Source organism: Trachemys scripta, chromosome 6 (genome assembly GCF_013100865.1).
Source record: "Trachemys scripta elegans isolate TJP31775 chromosome 6, CAS_Tse_1.0, whole genome shotgun sequence".
NCBI lineage: Eukaryota > Metazoa > Chordata > Testudines > Emydidae > Trachemys > Trachemys scripta.
This window is the reverse complement of record NC_048303.1, coordinates 94,340,105-94,358,436: the sequence shown is the minus strand read 5'-3', so window position 1 is coordinate 94,358,436 and position 18,332 is coordinate 94,340,105. Positions and strand designations below refer to the sequence as shown.

Below are 18,332 nucleotides of genomic sequence, written 5' to 3'. Positions count from 1 at the left end.
TCCCCTACTCTAATAGGAGGCTGCTAATCTCAGGGGTATATGAGTGGAAGCTGATTTTTCTTAAAATGGTATCTCCTGCTAGGTCTCCTCTTTAGCTGCAATTGAGCAACTTGCAGGGGCATGACCAAACACAGGTTCTGCTGGTGAAGTCCTACTTCAGGGAGAATAGAAGAGAGCCGGCAGAGTTGTTATTGCAAGCAACAACTACTCCCACATCATGTTAACTAATTCAGTGTTCAATATGATTCAGCACTCATTGTAAACCAGGGCTGCTGTGTCTAACAGGTTATCTGGCTCGGTGAACTCTATGGCCAGTTAACCACAACCAGAGATAGTGTGGAACAGGACAGTCCTTGTCTCAGTCATAGTTAACCCCTGTTCTAACACCACCTTTTCCTCTACATTTGAAAGGAAATATGACCCAACATTCTTATAGAAGAGGACACGTTCATGGAGTGACCTAGGTTAATTGTGAAATTCTCTGATTTATCTTTTTCCCTCTTCCCAACTTGTTTTTCAAGATGGTAAGAATTTGACAAATTGCCAAGTTTTTTTGCTTTAAAAAGTATTGTGGTGGAACTGTTCAAGTTGCTAATACATACACATAACATTTATCCCATTTATAACTTCATGACAGAACATATTTATCAAGTACTCCTCAGCATAGTCTATTGCCTTGACTACAGCTGTTTGGAAGGTATTCCAGTTGAAGGAAGCTTTTAAAGAGTAATTTCACACAAAGGTTAAAAAGTAGTGGTTCAACTTACTTTTGCCAGCTCTACTGAATTCATACGAATAGACCATAACTTCAAGTGTTTTAAATGATTTATTCAGATTAGGCAATTTTCTCAACACTTTTGGTTTAATATAATATATATATATTTTCAAAAAAACTTCAGCTCTGAGGTAAAGTACTTTTAGAGGAAAAACAAGAACACTTTTAAAAATAAAAGCAAAAGATCGGTAAAATTCTAAGGCAGGATAAACAGAAAAATATTCCCTCCTCACTTCAATGCTAATGATTCCAACACCAATACAATTCAAACAGCGAAGTAATCCAGTCACGGAGTCCAAAGTTGAGTTCCTTCCTAAAACAAAATTCTCTGGGCCCATAATAGTAAACAGAGAAACTTCTCAGGGCAGCTCTTCCCCTGCCATTTCACCCCACACACCAACTCCCATATGGTGGAAATTAAAAAAAGCCTTACGTTGTCTCTTCCTGCCCTGTGGAGATAGGGGATGACCATTCACCATTGCATTATCCCATCTCTTACCTGCGGGGTTTCCCCTTGTAAAATAATGCTCACCCTGCCAGCATAATATTTTAAGCAAGTTCTTATTCATACATAAGAAAGAAACCTCAAGGAGATTCTTTGGAGTGCTGCCAGTGGGAGAGCAACTATGCTGACAAAGAAAACAGCTAGGATTGAGGAGTGTATTGCAGAGATACTAGGTACCTGCAGGGATATCTTGGGACACCTGCATGTTTAGAGGGCTAAGTCCCTTCCCCATACAGCAAGATGGGAGGAAGAGATCAGCATACAACCTCCAGTTTGATGATTTCAAGGGAACTTTGATTTAAAACTTGGCATTTCCTAGCCTTTGTGGGTTCTCCTTGTGCAAGAGATTTCACTCTGTTTACATGTTATAGTGAGAGATTGCAAGACTTCATTACTGTATAAGGTATTTTTTACAGTTGCAAAGATATGATTTGGGAATAACAGGCAATAGAGATGATAGTTCTTAAGACATTATGAAGAAAGTTAATCAGAGTCTTCATCATCAAGGTATTCCTCTGCGTTACTTAATGTCCGCACTGTATCTGAAAATAAAACAATTCTACTTTAACCAGGGACAGAATCAGGCATATAACAAAATTTTTAATAGTTTAAATTTGTGGTGCTGTGGGCAAACACACTTGAGCAACTCTAACTCTACATGAAGAGGTTGTGTCTGTGGGGGGGGCATTTCCTAGGGTTTAAGATATTTGTAGGTGAGGTGCTAGCCAGGAGCTGGTCAAATGGTCACCTTTTCTACACAAACTTTGCATGTGTCTGTTGGAGAAATCTCAGTTGATGAGAGACACTGACATGCCTGCTGCTCAGTGCTCTTCAGGTGAGGCTCCAGGAGCCTGGCTGCCTGAAAAGCTTTGCACACCGGAAGAATAAAGTTGGACACAATTTAAATCTCTGTAATGGGAAAGTTTTAAACACAGAATATAGGATTGGTGAACTAGAAAAAGTTTCTCTAGCTCACTTCCAAGGCTCTAAGCCAGTCTTCATCCTCTACTTTAATTCCCATGAAGACATTTTCTTTCTCTTCTCCTGTCCTCCACTGTCCCTTATTCTCTTCCCCACCTGGTTTTCTTCTTGTTGACTGCGTGTTAGTTTTTAGACATGGATTTATACTTTCAAAAACTGCATGTATAAAACACATCTAAACCTTGTGCTTCTAGATGGCAAGTAGAAAACTGCATACAGCAGAGAGAGAGGGCAAAGGACTAGTGGGCACTGGGAAAGTGGTTCTCCTCACCCAGATATGTAATAATGTCAAGAGAAGAGCACCTGGCTTGTGCTCCTTAAAGAGATGCACAGAAGGGGAATTCTTTTGTTGTTGGACAGGAATTCCTCTCCTACAGGAGATGAGCCCTGCAAGGAGGTTCTCATTTACATCTCTTCCAGTGAAGGAATGGAAGGCAGTCCTAATCAACAATGATTTGTCTGTTTCCTCAAAGGTGACTTATCCTGCAGAGTTGTGTTGTACAACCCATTCACCATCAAAAATAACTGATGCATAATCCGTTCTACACTGGTTAATAAAATATATTTGATAAATTCTAAAAGTTATGCAGTATTCAAACAAGCAGCTTAGTAAGCCAGCCCATGTCTTACATTTTGGAGTAATTGAGAAGTGAGTCAATTTTAAACTCTGATCTCGGGAATTGCAGGAGCCCAAATGGACTTGTTTTAAAAATCTCAGAAAATCCATTTAATACTCAAGAGTTTTAGGCTGGTAAAAGTGAGGAATATACACCATCTTGCTTAATAAAGGTTTAGCCCCAGCTGTAAGTACAAAAATCCACACAGCTTTATCTATCAATGGGCTACGGCCCTTCCAAATACTTGGTTGTACCAAGGTCAGCCTCCTACTTCTCATTCTCAGGTCAGCACATTTCTTGCCTTTCTATCTTCTTCCCATTTCTTTTTTCTAATTCCCTTCATTGCCTCCTCTTCAGTATCTTCTTCCTTTCTGCAGCTCTCTGCCAACCACTTATCTTTAAATCTATCTTTTCTACAGCCTTCCAATGAAGGATCTCTAATATCCCTTTGCAATCTTATATTTGAATACTTATCCCCTAACTGTATTTGCTTGCCTGAATTATAGTATAAACTTTCTGGGGAAGAGATCATGTCTTGAGTTGACTATTATGGAGTGCATCACACTTTCCAAACATCAGAATTTCTCAAATATTCTTATATTGAGTACTCTTCTCCCCTAATCCTCCAAACTTTTAAACACAACTGTTATGATATGACATTACTACAGTAGCGTCTGAAAAGTAAACAAATGAAGAGGGTTCCTAATGCTTTAAAAATAAGGTTTATGGAAAGAATAAACCAATCGAATGCAGTGCCATTAAGTACAAATGCATTATTAAAAACCTGCACAAATTAAAATATTGCAAAATGAGGTAAAGCAGACCACAGAAGCTATAAATATGCCAAATTCATGCTATAGGGAACATACTGAAAGCAGAACTAAACTTGGATAATTTGATACTAGGAACAGGAAGAGTCCTAAAAGAGTACATAGGAAGTACTGAAATGTAAATTGCAAGGAGTTCAATAGATGCATATGCATTTGAGAAACAAACATAATATGAGAGGAAGAAGAGAATCAAATATGAATGATCAGAGAAATTCAGGGAAAAAGAAAAGCACACATGTAGCTGTGACCCTATTGACAAGAGGGAAGATTATGGAAGATCAATTTAAAGGAGAGAAGTGAGCAAGAAGTTAAAGACTGATGTTGAAATGAAAACTGCAAACAATATTACAAATTACATTTTGTGAGTAAAGGTAACTTGGTGATAGATTAGGTGGATATTGAGGAAAAAACTACGTGATTTTTGTTTCTCAGTTGTCTAGAAAGAATGAAGGAAATATTCCAGAAATAAAGATTACCTTTCTGAAGATGGAAAATGAAAAAGCAATGTAACTAATAGGGACATTAGAACAGAAAAGGATTCAGTAGCAGATGGCTTGAATCCCAGAATTCTGAAAGAGGAAGATTAAAAAATACTTCTAATGGAGATTAATTCACATTAGAAAAATGTATAGGAACTGAGGAAAAAACTATGTGGCTCCTGTTACAGCTGTTTCTTTCTGACCCCAAGTTGACAAACAAGAGAGATTCTGATGTTGCAGGAAATTGAGTATTATGCTACCACCCCCCTAACTTACATAAAATACTCAAAGTTAAGGAGTTGTCAGATGTTTCACTAACATTATTTAAGGATGGTTGTAATAGCTCTTTCTTGCCTAGTTAAGCTTCCATAAAACTATCCCCCAAACAAAATTGTTGCTAACTTTGAATTAAGATTGTTAGACTGCATTGCTGAGAGATACTTCGTCCTATTTCCTTTTCAACTCATTCTCCATCCCATCTACACTCCATATAGGTTCCCCATCTCACTTCTACTTCCTCCCACAATCCACCTATCTCCTCCCTGATCCTGAACAACCAACTAAGCTTTTTAAAACTGCCCTGTATCAGTGTGTGTGTGTATGTGAATATATATCTGTGTTTAAAAAGTTAATATGTCAGGGGAGTGGGGACATGGGTGGGTTGTGGGAAGATTATATTCTGACAAACAATAGAGCACAACTCCCTTTCTCAAACCAGCAGGAGGCTGCGGTTGTGACAGAGAAAAGAGTGGTTTCTGCTTCTGGGATAAGCTATGGGGGGAGAAATAGGCATGAGAACATTTCATATGGCTAACCACATGAAGTACAGAGCAGGGGTTCTCAACCTTTTTCTTTCTGAGGCCCCCCCCAACATATTATAAAAACTCCATGGCCCACCTATACCACAACCACTATTTTTCTCCATGTAAAAGCTACGGCTGGCATTAAGGGGTAGGAAGCAGGGCAATTACCTGGGGGCACTGCGAAACTAAGTTGCTCAAGCTTCAGCCCCAGGTGCTGGAGCTCAGGGACCCAGGCTGCAGTCCTGCATGGTGGGGCTTCAGCTTTCTGTCCTGGGCCCTAACGAGTCTAACGCCAGCCATGCTTGGCGGACCCCCTGAAACCAGCTCGCTGCCCCCGCCAAGGGGCCCCGGAGCCCTGGTTGAGAACCACTAGTATAGAGTACAGCTCCCTTTCTTGCCCGCTTCTCCCTCCCATCATGCTCCATCCTCCAGGAATGCCCTGCTTCCACAGGAGACCCCCACCTTTGCTCTCCACCAGGAGTCCTCTCCTTTCCCCCTCTCCAATCCCATGATCCTCCTGGACAGTCATGCTCCTCAACCTCCCTAGCCTCCTGGTGACTTAGAAGCTGAGTTCTGATGAGTTTCCTCAAAATGGAATTGCTTTGATGAACTCTAGCTCTGTCAGAGCGAGGCTTCCCGTAGTCCCAACTGAACAAAGAAGTGAGAAACAAACAATACCTGTCCCTTGTTTCTTTTTAAGCAGGGAAGCACAGGCAGCATTGGTAGCCATATCCAGAGCCAATTTCTTCTCATTGTTTCTTAAATCTGTTCTTGCCCCTTTACAAAAAGAAATTCCAATTATGTTCAAAAATACTGTCCTAGCAAAACCTTCAGTAAAATGAAATCACTTCTCATACAAATAGCCTGGTAAGCATGACTGATGGGAAAGGGCAATGGGGAACTCATCTAGGGATTTATCCAAAGTCAATAGAAACATACCCAGTGGGCTTAGGATCTGGCTCCTACTTAGGAGCTGTGTAGCTCCCTTGCTTCTTAACTGGGTTTTGGTACCTATTTTTGTCTTCCACAGCAGGGTGAAATTTTACCCTGGACAGGTCAGCCTGTTGCACAGACAACTTCCAGGGTTTGCATGGTTTACAAAGATATGCTGGTATAGCTAGGAACCATGACCAGATTATAGAAAACAAATTTATAAAATATGCAAATTACAAACTCAGCAGTGATTTACACACAGGAAGCAGCTTTGCCACACACAGAGTATTGAAATCTTGGTGAAGATCTTTACCCTTTGCCAGTAGCATCTCTACAATATCTGCATAACCCTTCCAAGCAGCAGCATGCAAAGCTGTGTCTCCCAATTTGTTCTGTGGAGTAACAGGGAAAAGCAACAGGATTAAAACACAGCAAAAAATAATCAGCCTGCACTAAGAATTAACAATAACCGCACTGTAAATGTTTGAATGGATAAACTTCCTACCTGTTGATTTAGTTCTACATTTGGCTGTGTAAATAACACTTCCACTATATCTACATAAAATAAAGAAAAAAAGGAACTTTATGAAACCAGAACTTGCTTTCTTATATTCCAAGTACAGCATTGAAGTCAGGATTGCACAGAGAGGCTCTAAACCCAATCAGTTAGAGAAAATCCATATTATTAAAGCCTGTGAAGATTGCTGAGCAAGCACTACAAATACATTAATGTTGCACTTCTATATCTAAACCTCAGTGACAAACACCATTTTTTTGCTCTTCCCCTCAGCAGCCTGCATTTCATCTCTCATTTTTTATAATCATACTATTTTATGATAGTGATTAAGAATGTCTGTCTGCTTTTAAAGTAAAAGGATTTAAAGAGGTTACATTTTAAAAACATGCATTACATTTGACAGATCTGAGCCCTTCTCTGCTGGCTTGTTTTTATTTATTTATTGCTAACCTGAATTACATAAGAGTATAGACTTTTTGTTACTGAATACAGCAAATTAAGTAGTAACTGGTCCATTAGCCCAGCAAATAGAGAAAACTGGAACATAAACAGTAGAGTTGGAGTGTTATACTGTACCTTTGTGCCCACCATGGCACGCCCAGTACAAAGCTGTGCTTCCAGCTTTGTCTAAACCATTTACACCAACTTGGTTATCCAAGCACTCTCTCAACCAGCTCAGGTTTCCTGAAACAAATAGAAAACAAATTGAGTAGCAGAACCATTAAAGGCATTTAGCTCTGTATGAATGCTATGTTGCATTAGATCTTAATTTTTGTTTAGCGATTCATTAGAAACAGTGTTTGGCAGTAATTTAGTTATTGCTATAAGTTATGGGGGGGGGAATAGTCCAACTTATTAAACATCTTGTTCAGAGGACAATTTTCCCCCCGCCTTAGAAGCTAATCAGTGATGGAATAGGACAAACACATTATATATTGCATCCATTTACAATCTGGTAAACAGCTCCCCCCCACACACACACACACTCTGCTTCTCAGTGCTGCAGAATTTAGATACCAAATGTATTCAAAATAGTCAGGTTAACCAGCCAAAATATGCAGCACATTCAGTATTTAAAATTCAAATAAAATGCCTTTGTTGGCACACATACACAAACCACAAAGAGACTTCTTTTGGCATTACAAAATTTAAAATTCTCGAAATGAGAAGTCCAAGGTATCATAGTCCAAACCACACACCCACACCCACCTCTTTTGGCAGCTTCATGCAATGGGTTATCAATGGACTCCGCTTGTTCAGCCACTGAAATGAAACACACAAATTCTGATCAGTTTCTCATAGTAAAGATTTTTGTATTTTATTTTTTTCAGACTCTTGCTAATTAAGTCCAAGAGACTAGTGTACAGAAGTAGATTTTTGCATTTTGTTCCGAAAGTGCTGAGGTTAGTGGTCTTCCTGTCTCTTGTGAAAGCGGAGTCAAGAATGGTGGGTCACTGAGACTGTTCTACTTCCTGTGCACACTAGCTTTCACAACCTCTTTTTTTGAATTGAGCTCGAGGTCCCAGGATGAAATCTTGACCCTGCTGGAAATCTATGGCAAAATTACCTCTAACTTCAACTGGGCCAGGATTTCACACATGGTATTTCTTAGCCTAATGTAAGCTTGTGAAGTGACTGTTGTGTGACTGCAATGGTTGACAACCAGCATCTAGTGAGCTGCACTCTGAAGTTTGCATTTCCTGGGACTGTTCTTTCTAGCTAAGACTTGGAATGGGGAGGAAAGCATTGACTGGTGTTGGTGAAGATCAGAAGGCGGTGAAGGGTGAGCTCCAGATGTCCAGGGTAAAGCAAGTGTGTGTGTTGTCCTTGGGTGCTATGCTATAGGTGTGGGAAGTGGCAAAGCTAATGAAGTGCAGCAGGAAGTTGGTTGCAAATGGAATGCTTGTCTTTGAAAAACTGAGGTGCAAGCATTAGGCAACTTCGGGACATGTCAATTGTATTCTGAGGAATGTGGTGGTAGGGGTCCCTGCTTTACATGAAAGGATTTTAATTCCATTGTCAAATTCTCTGTCCTATCCAGACCTTCTTTGAATTTTCCATTTATGATATCACCCAAACAGTGGTTTATAACTACAGTGTTTCATACGTTGAAGTACTTAATTAATCCTAAACAAAGTAAAAATGCAAATCCGAGATTCTTTGATTATACACACAAATGCTGTTAATATATGGAGGAAAAAGCGGAATTTTGATCATTGTATCTTAGCCATTCTGCAAACAGAATTTCTTAATTCTACAGTACACTAAAAGCACTATACAATGTGAAGTAGAACTCTTTTTTTATTCTATATGGATTGTACTTCTCTCAGAAGCCAATTTCTTTCCCCATTATTTTGTAATTCCTTATGATGATGCAATTATGGTACTTAATATCTCCCTACCATCAGTACTCCCAAATTTACATTGGTTTTCAGTTTGTGCTTCTGCAGGTCAAGCAGATGGAGCATAAGATCATAGGATAGGTATGCTTTCTGTGGGCTGGTCTACACTGGGGGGGAGGGGAGGATCGATCTAAGATACGCAACTTCAGCTACAAGAATAGCTTAGCTGAAGTCGACGTCTCTTAGATCGACTTACCTTGCGTCCTCACGGCGCGGAATCGATGGCCGCGGCTCCCCCGTCAACTCCACTTCCGCCTCTCGCCCTAGTGGAGTTCCGGAGTCGACAGGGAGCGCGTTCGGGGATCGATTTATCACGTCTATATGAGACGCGATAAATCTATCCCTGATAGATCGATTACTACCCGCCGATCTGGCGGGTAGTGAAGACGTAATGTGTATCAGGGCATATACCCTGAATTGGACCTCCTGCAATTTGTCTCTCATTTATCCATACTAAGTTTACATCAGTGTTCAGCCCAATGTACTATGCCCCAAAGTAGCTTAGGGATGGGGTTGGGCACCATGGAACAGCTTCTACAGGAGAGACTGAGGGATCCCCACATAGGAATATCCCATAGCACAGTGGTTTGAGCACACTCTGGAGAGGTGTGAGGCCCCCATGTTCAAATCCTTTTCCCACTGTGGCAGGGAGGGGGAAATCAAACAGGAGTCTCTCACATTCCAGGTGACCGATGTAACCACTGGGATAAAAGTTATAAGGTGGGCACCTCCTCCAGCTGGATTTTGAATGGGACTTGAGCTGGTAGGCAAGCTCAGAGGTTGTGACTCAGGTGGTAGTTGAACAAGTAAAGACTTTGAGGAACTGGTCAGCACCATCGCAGTAGGACATGCCTTTGTCACCAAGACACTGGATTGTAGCAGCCCACTCTATCTACGGTTAAATAGGACATTCACAAAGAAGTCACAGCTGGTAAACAAAACAGTGGTCCATTTCCTAAGCAAAAAGAAGCACAGGAAACCCAATACACTGGTACTCTGCAATTTGTATTTGCTCCCTATTCATTATTAGATTGAGATTCTGGTATTGATTTATAAATCTCTTTAAAGCAACAGGCTTATGCTATCTCAGACATCTTCTCAGAGCCATCACAGCAGTTGATTGTCTACCACAATGTATTTAAAAGATACTGTCACAGAGTGACTTTCCCCTGCAAGAAAGGGAGCAGGATTCAGTGCACCTAGACTGATTACCTACTGCCCAGTTGCGCTTTAAGGGGAAGCACCTGGACTTTACAAAGGAGGAGATGGCTGCAGATAGGTTGTCAGATGCCTGCAGACACTGCAGGGAGTAAGAAGGCTCCTGGAAACACAGGAAGACAAACCCTCAGGGAGGAAGGGCTGTGCCCAGATTGTGACTGAGGAAAAAGAAGGGAACTTTAAAGAGAGGACAAACACTCATGGATGAAGACAGTGTAAGCTTGAGTTCTATTTTTAAAAGACTTTGTGCAGGATTTAATAAAAAAAAAATCCCCTCCTGCGTCCAATTTAACTATCTAAACTGTGTAGATCAGTGGTTCTCAACCGGGGGTACACAGAGGTCTTCCAGAAGGTACATCAACTCATCTAGATATTTACCTAGTTTAACAGGCTACGTAAAAAGCTCTAATGAAGTCAGTACAAACTAAAATTTCATACAGACCATGATTTGTTTATACTGCTCTACATACAATACACTGAAATGTAAGTGCAATATTTTAATTTAATTTATAATTATATGGTAAAACAGAGTAAGCAAGTGTTCAATAACAATGTGCTGTGACACTTTTGTATCCTTATATCTGATTTTGTAATCAAGTAGTTGTTAAGTGAGGTGAAACCTGATGGTACGCAAGACAAATCAGACTCCTAAAAGAGGTACAATAGTCTGGAAAGGTTGAGAGCCACTGGAGTAGACTTTAAGGGAGCTTGAGTTAAGGGGAAACTCAGGCAGGTCTCTAAAGAGCCTCCTGGCCAGAAGGAGGTGCTATAGGGCAGAGATGCCCTTTGACAGACATGTATAGACTGAAGGGGCTCCAAGGTGAACCAGCTGGAACCTTTTGAACTCCTCCACAAAGAAAGATATCTAGAATAGTCAGTCCTACCACCACCAAAGATAACCCCTTAGTCAAAGCATTTCCCAAAGAACCACAACAAAACTTGACAGCATACCAGAGTGGGAAACCAATAGTTAAAGCAAGAAGTAGGACAGAGAACTGCCTGCATGTCTGGACAGTCCCACAGGTGTGTTTTTTGTTTTATAACCAATATACAGTGTCTACCTATGGTGGTGATAGGTACTTGAGAAATGCTGATTAAGTATTCTGATGTACTTTGATACTGGACCCTTAACTGCAGTGTCCAAAAAATAATCATATCTAGTAATTTCTACTTAGTGACATGTAAATGAAGAGAAAAATAAATTCTAAACTTTACCGTAGTTGCTTGGAATAAGTCCAGTCCTGCCTTTGCAGGTTCCCTTCCACCAATTTGTGTCACTCTGGAGGGGAAGGGGGGAAAAAAAAATTAAGAAACAGTCTATTGAATTTTAAACTTAGTCAGTCTACATGTGACACCACTACTGAAATAATGTTACTCACCATATCTGAAATGTAGATAATATCCCCTTCTTCAAAATACAACTCATCCGGCTGAAAAAAATTACGTAAATGTGTGAAGAGATAAAACAAGTACATGAAAGGAGCACAGCACTTTTAGTTTTTGTGGTAATATTGCACCATCCCAAAATCTCCAGTATCAAGTCAACTGCTTGCTAGTCATTTACATTCTTGGCAAGTCCAACTACACTAAGAAATGTGACAGGCAGTAATGTGTGAGGCATGTACACTAGAAGAGGAAGCTGGTCATCTTCCTACCATGGATTGAATGCAACAATTTAAGTGGAATGGGGAGTAACTAGGGTTTTTTAATTCTTCTACACAATACATTTTTGGGCAAACCGAATCTGTCATTTATCTGTATGTACTGATGACATGCAATCGAGTTTTTAAAAAACAAAAATAGTGTGGAGAAGGAAACGCCAAAGATTCTAAGACATCTCAACAACTTGATTTTGGGGCGAGAAGGGAAAAGCAGAGGAAGGCATATGTGTGAAATCTTAGGGTGTTATAGTGCGGCTATCACACCCTTATCATTAAGGTTGACAGCTTATGGTTTAGTAGCCAATTTTCTAAATGATCTAAAATCTACATAGTGCAAGTAAATATCTTGGAAACTGATGAAGAGGATCCAGGATAGGATCCTCCAAATTTGAGGTTGTTTGAGCAAAGGGTTTCTGAGATACAGATTTCTCACCCCCCCCCCCAATATTATCTTAACATTAAAATAATATCTTTACTTTTTGTGCCTACCTGGGACTCAAACTAAGGCTGTGATCCTCCCCAAACTGATAACCATCCCCTTGTTATTGATCTCAGCTAGCATCTGGCACCCACTGCCCATTTGGAAAGCAGTATTTGAATAGTTAGTCGGCATAAAAAATGGATCTACAGTTTGGCTTGCACCAAGCCACAGAAAGTCATTTATGCTGCAGGCAGGAACTCTACTGCAAATCAATGTTTTGTAGGTAGTGTGACACCACAGTAAATGAATGGCTCAGAAATGCCCAAGTAGCACCCATGTACTAGGAGTTCAAATGTTTATCTCGGCAGCTTTCTGAGAACATGGGGTGTGGATATTAGTTGCTCTCTGCCTGCATTCTGCAGTGACTCCTCCTGAAAGCAAAAATTCTGGTTTTAAGAGCCAACATTTCAAAGTGCTCTTAAAAACCACACACATGCTTCAGTTGTTTTGAAAATTGCTATCCTGTAACTATTTCCTAGTTTTCAGAGGCTTGAGTATAATCACACTTAACATTCTGGAAGGGTACAAGGCACTCTGAATAAACTTTAATTCCGTCAGGTTTTTGGCAGTGAATTGCACTCCTATTTGCCTCGTTAACACCCTTACACCTACTCTAAAGGAGGCAGACTTCAAAAAGACAACTAACTCTTGTACTGCCACCTTACTGATTGTAACAGAAACCCTCCAAAAATACTCTTCTTATCCTGGGGATTCTGCCAGGGAAAGGCACCTTAAGTTCTTGGCAGGACTCCACAGTAGCCCTTCTGGCAAAGGCTGCTCAGAAGATGTGCTTATTCAGCAGGAGTACTAAATGGCAAACTTTTTAGGGGAGTCTTGGTTTATGTTTCTCTCTCTTAACTACCAATCCAATTAACCTAATTAAATGGAAATAGACAAGGAGCAAGAAATGGTAGCCCCTCAAACCTGCAACCACGACGGAGGGGCAGAGGGTTAGCGTCCTGCTGAATTTTTATGCTGCCTTCGGGAGGAGGAAAAATAAATGAGCCCAAGTCTCATCTGCTAATCCTCTCTTGTGGACATGTGGTACCAAGGAGACACCAGGCTCACAGCATTACCTAATGGAAGTTGCAGGTTGAGGAATCTGAGCTTGAGTAAAAAATGGACAGTGAATTCTTGTTTAGCATTGGAAACTAGTTATAGCTCTGTTAAACCAATCATTTAGCTTTTATTTATATAGCAGTGTAACAAGGCTGTTTATGCTTTTTTTTTTTAGAGTCCTGAAGCACTAGCCCACGCAATTAGATCACTTTGTCATATGAGTGATATGAAAACCTAAATACTTACAGTTCTGGGTTCAAATGTATACAGGGCCCTGAACACTTTGACCTGTCCTAAAAAGAAGAGAAAAAACATTAATGACACAGGAATGGAGATATTTCTCCCTTCCTTAGGGCAGAATACATCATCAGCATTACAGATCTAGCTCAAAAAAAATCAAAGCTGCACTTCCTCCCCAACTGACAGGGACTGAGCGTGCTGGGGGGGCGTGCGGTGCAGCAGGATGACAGAACCCCTCTCCCGCCCCTGGCAGGCCAATCTGGGGCAGCACTGGACCCTGCATACCATCCCCTTCACTCCCCCCCACCCATGTATCACCTCTGCCCACATGCTGAAGGTCTAATTGATTACCATATCTAGAGGCGGGAAGGAATTTTTCCCCAGGTAATATTGGCAGAGACCCTACCGGGGGAGTTGGCCTTCCTCTGCAATCTCAGGCACAGGTCACTTGCTGGTTTGAGCTAGAGTAAATGGTGGATTCTCTGGAACTTTTTTCAGGGTAGCAGCCGTGTTAGTCTGTATCCGCAAAAAGAACAGGAGTACTTGTGGCACCTTAGAGACTAACAAATTTATTTGAGCATAAGCTTTCGTGGGCTACAGCCCACTTCATTGGATGCATGCAGTGGAAAATACAGTAGGAAGATATATGAACACAGAGAACATGAAACAATGGGTGTTAACCACTACAAACAGTTCTTTCTCTCTCCTGCCTGATAATAGCTCACCTTAACTGATCACTCTCCTTATAGTGTGTATGGTAACACCCATTGTTTCATGTTCTCTGTGTGTATGTGTATATATATCTCCCTACTGTATTTTCCACTGCATGAATCCGATGAAGTGGGCTGTAGCCCACGAAAGCTTATGTTCAAATAAATTTGTTAGTCTCTAAGGTACCACAAGTACTCCGGTTCCTTTTTTTTTTTTTTTTTTTCCCCCTCTGGAACTTGACGTCTTTAAATCAGGCTTTGAGGACTTCAGTAACTCAGGCAGAGGTTATGGGCCTATTACAGGAGTGCCTGTGATGTGCAGGAGATCAGACTACGTGTTCATGAGGGTCCCTTCTGGTCTTAAAGTGTGAGTCTATCATAGAACATGTAAATGACTTAACTACTGATGCTTTCTAATCAATGACCTGCTTCTGCTTCTTAAGTTAAAGGAAACAACTGAACAACATAAGGCCAACCTGGCTCTCTCTGAGCCTTTCTGGATTACTGCTCCCATAAAATGCTACTATTAGGCATGGAAACAGGATGCTCATAGAGACTTCTAAGACTCCCTTTCCAACTAAGAAATTGGTTTGTTTGACAACAATGAATAGCAAATACAGTTTACAAAAGTGAAATCCTTAAAGGGCTTGCAGTGGCAAATTAGAAGCAGCATTTTGAAGTGCTGTGACTATGTTCTGTTACAAACAAGCAAGATGAGTACAAAACTTTATTTGTGTTTTATAATGTAATCAAAGAAAAATATTCTCACATTAGAAAAAGCATTTTTTCCCTCTGAGTAACTTGCAATTTGTTTTAATTGCAGTAGTATTAATGGAGGGTTGTTTTTAAATAAGTGCCTAGTGTTTTCCTGACAAGAGGCTACAGTTTTCTCACTAGGGTTCTTCTAATCAGTTCTTTCCTTCCCCCAATTCCAACTCTTCTGTACCAGCCTGCAGTTTTTACATACTACCATGTAACAATCCTCTCTTCTATTACACTCGCTACTAATACATTCCCTGTCTTCCTCTTCTTCAGCTCCACCCCTCAAAAAAACTATCCCTTATGTGTGAAGCTACTTATTTCAACATCTGAGCGAGGCTGAACTTCCGGAGAGGAAGGGGAGGGAAAGCTATCAACTCTATTTGCTTAAAATAAGTTTTTTGCTTCTGAAGTAGAAGAAACACAAGTTAGCCTGGGAAGCTGTTTATTTCTTCTGACTAGAAAATGAACATTAAAGTAAAGCAATAAACAATATTTAATGGAGCTGGTGCACGGCAGGGTGATTTGATGCAACTCTATTAGAAATCAGAGGCCCAGTTCTCCTGTTGTAGGATACAAACCGTTCCCACTGATAGAATTATTCATATTCTCCCACAGGAAAATAGGACTCCAGGGACCTGATTCTGGCTACTACTGTGACTGCTTTGCATTGCTGTGGCAACACCAAATAGCCAGAAAGCCATCTTAACTAGCTTAAAGGGATATCCCGAGTGTCATAAATCACTATTTTAGCACCTGGTGTAGGGAGATTTGATGCAGCACCTCTATGCTCTCAGGCTTATTTAATTTTCTAATGGACTAAACAGGGGTCCCCAACGCGGTGCCCGCGGGCACCATGGTGCCTGCCGGGGCGTCTAAATGCGCCCACGTACTGGCTGGCGGACGAGCATCTGCCGAAATGCCTCCGACAAGCAGCGTCATCCAAAGGCGTCGCTGCCTAAATGACACCAAAAATCGGTGGCATTTCGGCGGCGGTGCCTCTGGATGACTCTGTTTGTCGGCAGTGATGCCTATTGACGTTGCCGCTTGTCAACGGCATTTCGGCGGATACTTGTCTGCCGCCACGGTCCTCCGTGGCTCGGCATCTGGCACCTGCCAGACGAAAAAGGTTGGGGACCACTGGACTAAACTAATCTTGGGCTGGCTCTAGAAGCATGGACCTTGAGATTGGCATACAGTCATCATCATCCTTCCATCCATTAGGTTTCACTGGGCACAGTTCAAAAGCTGGGAGCAGGTGCCTAGAATTGATTTGGGTAATAAGGGCTAAATCCTAGCCCCAACACACAGCATAAATATTGGATCATGCTCTAGAGCAGGGGTGGGCAAACTTTTTGACCCGCATGCCATATGTGGGTATGGAAATCGTATGGCAGGCCATGAATGCTCACAAAATTGGGGGTTGGGGTGCTGGAATGGGTGAGGGCTCTGGCTCATGGTGCGGGCTCTGGGGTGGGGCCAAAAATTAGGAATTCAGGGTGCTGGAGAGTACTCTGGGCTGGGACTGAGGGGTTTGGAGTGTGGGAGGGGGATCAGTGCTGGGAGAGGGGGTTGGGGCACAGGAGGATATGGGGGTGCAGGCTCTGGGCGGCACTTACCTCAAGCAGCTCCCAGAAGCAGCGGCATTTCTCCACTCCAGCTCCTACGTGGAGGCACGGCCAGGCAGCTCTGCGCACTGCTCTGTCCACAGGCACCACCCATGCAGTTCCCATTGGCTGCTGTTCCCGGCCAATGGGAACTGTGGGGGGCAGCGCCTCCTGGCTACCCCTACGCGTAGGAGCTGGAGTGGAGACATGCCATTGCTTCCGGGAGCCGCACGGAGTGGGGCAAGCCCCCGACCCTACTCCCCAGCTGGAGTACCAGAGTGGGTCAAGTCCCAGAGACCCTGCTCCCCGGTGGGAGCTCGAGGGCCGGATTAAAACGTCTGGAGGGCTGGATGCTGTCCCCGGGCCCACCCCTGCTCTAGATATTCATGGGGCTGAGGGTAGGGAAGAAAGGAATACCTCCCAGGCCTCAGAACAACACTAGATCCAATAGCTCCTGCATGCCTAGTCTCCCAGAACTCCCTGATGAGTTGGTGACATGGATTTTGGAACACTTGTGAGGTATTTCCATGTCCAAGGAAGTAATTGGGCAGGAGAATGATCTGCCTCTAAACAAAAGGTTGTGGGGGTGGGTAAGTGAGGAGACAAGTGAAGTGTTCTTTCCAGAGTCCCTAATCAACACTGCAGACCAGGGTGGATTTGATTTAAATCAACTTGATTTAAATCACTAGTCAGGAAGACTCGATTTAATCATGGATTTCTACATAAAAGTGCATTCTTGTTGGTTGTTATAAACCTTAATACATATTCTTCACAACTCAGAAATAGATGTAGGTTTCATTTTTAGAAGGTACACACTATACGTTTTTAAAGTGATTTATTTTGAAAACTTTTCCGATTAGTTTTACAGCTATATCAGAAAATGAATGATTGTTGGTTATTTCATTTACCAAAGGTAATTGAAGCAGATATTTATGAAGTCATTGGGAGGTGAACTATCTCTCCAATTCAACAGATTAATCATTAATATTTGGAGGATTTTCTTGCCAGGCTGTATTAGGAGGAGAACATCACCAGACAAACATTTAAATAATTGTATTTAACTAAAACAACGTTATATATTCTGGATTTTTTTCTTCAACAGTAAACATATAATATTTTAACAAAACAAGCATATGAATTTTTGAATTTATTAAACATTCAAGTTTTTTAAAAGCAGGTTTGTTTTTGTTAACATTGTTTTTAACTAAAATAGTTAAATGAAATTAAAAAATAATTAAATCGACTGTCAACCAAGTCAACATGAGAAACTTTAAAATATTGGCTTCTGCAGCTAACTCAGTCATCTTCACCTTCATTTTCCTGTTTGTTCATAATCTGGAAAAGAAAAACAAGTTTGCCTGCTTTTTCAGGTTGCAAACGATTTCTCAATTTGGAATGAATTAGTCCAAAGGAAGAAAATATTCTTTCTGCACTGGCAGAAGAAGCTACTGCTGTTAAAAGTGAGATTATCACTTCAACAGTCTCTGAATCCAAGTGATTAAGTGACTTCCACCAGTTCACTAGGATTACCATATCCAGCAAATAAAAAAAAGAGGACCCTCCACGGGCCCTGGCCCCGCCCATTTCCCCAGCCCCGCCCCAACTCCGCCCCCTCCTCCCTCCCACTCCCAGCCACGAGGAAAGGGCTGCCCCAGCGCTACCGGCTTCACGTTTTGCCGGGCAGCCCCCAGACCCAGCGCTCCCGGCCGGCGCTTCCCCAGCGCAGCTGGAGCCCGGGAGGGGAAGCGCCCAGCC

The 18,332-nt window shown here is 41.7% G+C and overlaps 1 protein-coding gene across 1 annotated transcript in view; it reads right to left on the bottom strand.

The window, feature by feature from the left end:
• Window positions 1–1,136: 1,136 nt before the first annotated feature.
• The window catches only part of OSTF1 (osteoclast stimulating factor 1), a 26,285-nt gene continuing 9,089 nt past the window's right edge, over window positions 1,137–18,332 (bottom strand). The window contains exons 2-10 of the mRNA XM_034773200.1: window positions 13,508–13,554; window positions 11,440–11,490; window positions 11,276–11,339; window positions 7,650–7,703; window positions 7,017–7,124; window positions 6,429–6,478; window positions 6,237–6,315; window positions 5,669–5,767; window positions 1,137–1,822 (exon numbers count right to left, since the gene is read on the bottom strand). Of these exons, the coding sequence (XP_034629091.1) occupies window positions 1,764–1,822; window positions 5,669–5,767; window positions 6,237–6,315; window positions 6,429–6,478; window positions 7,017–7,124; window positions 7,650–7,703; window positions 11,276–11,339; window positions 11,440–11,490; window positions 13,508–13,554 (611 nt within the window). The 3' untranslated portion in view covers window positions 1,137–1,763. The remainder of the gene's footprint in view (window positions 1,823–5,668; window positions 5,768–6,236; window positions 6,316–6,428; window positions 6,479–7,016; window positions 7,125–7,649; window positions 7,704–11,275; window positions 11,340–11,439; window positions 11,491–13,507; window positions 13,555–18,332) is intronic.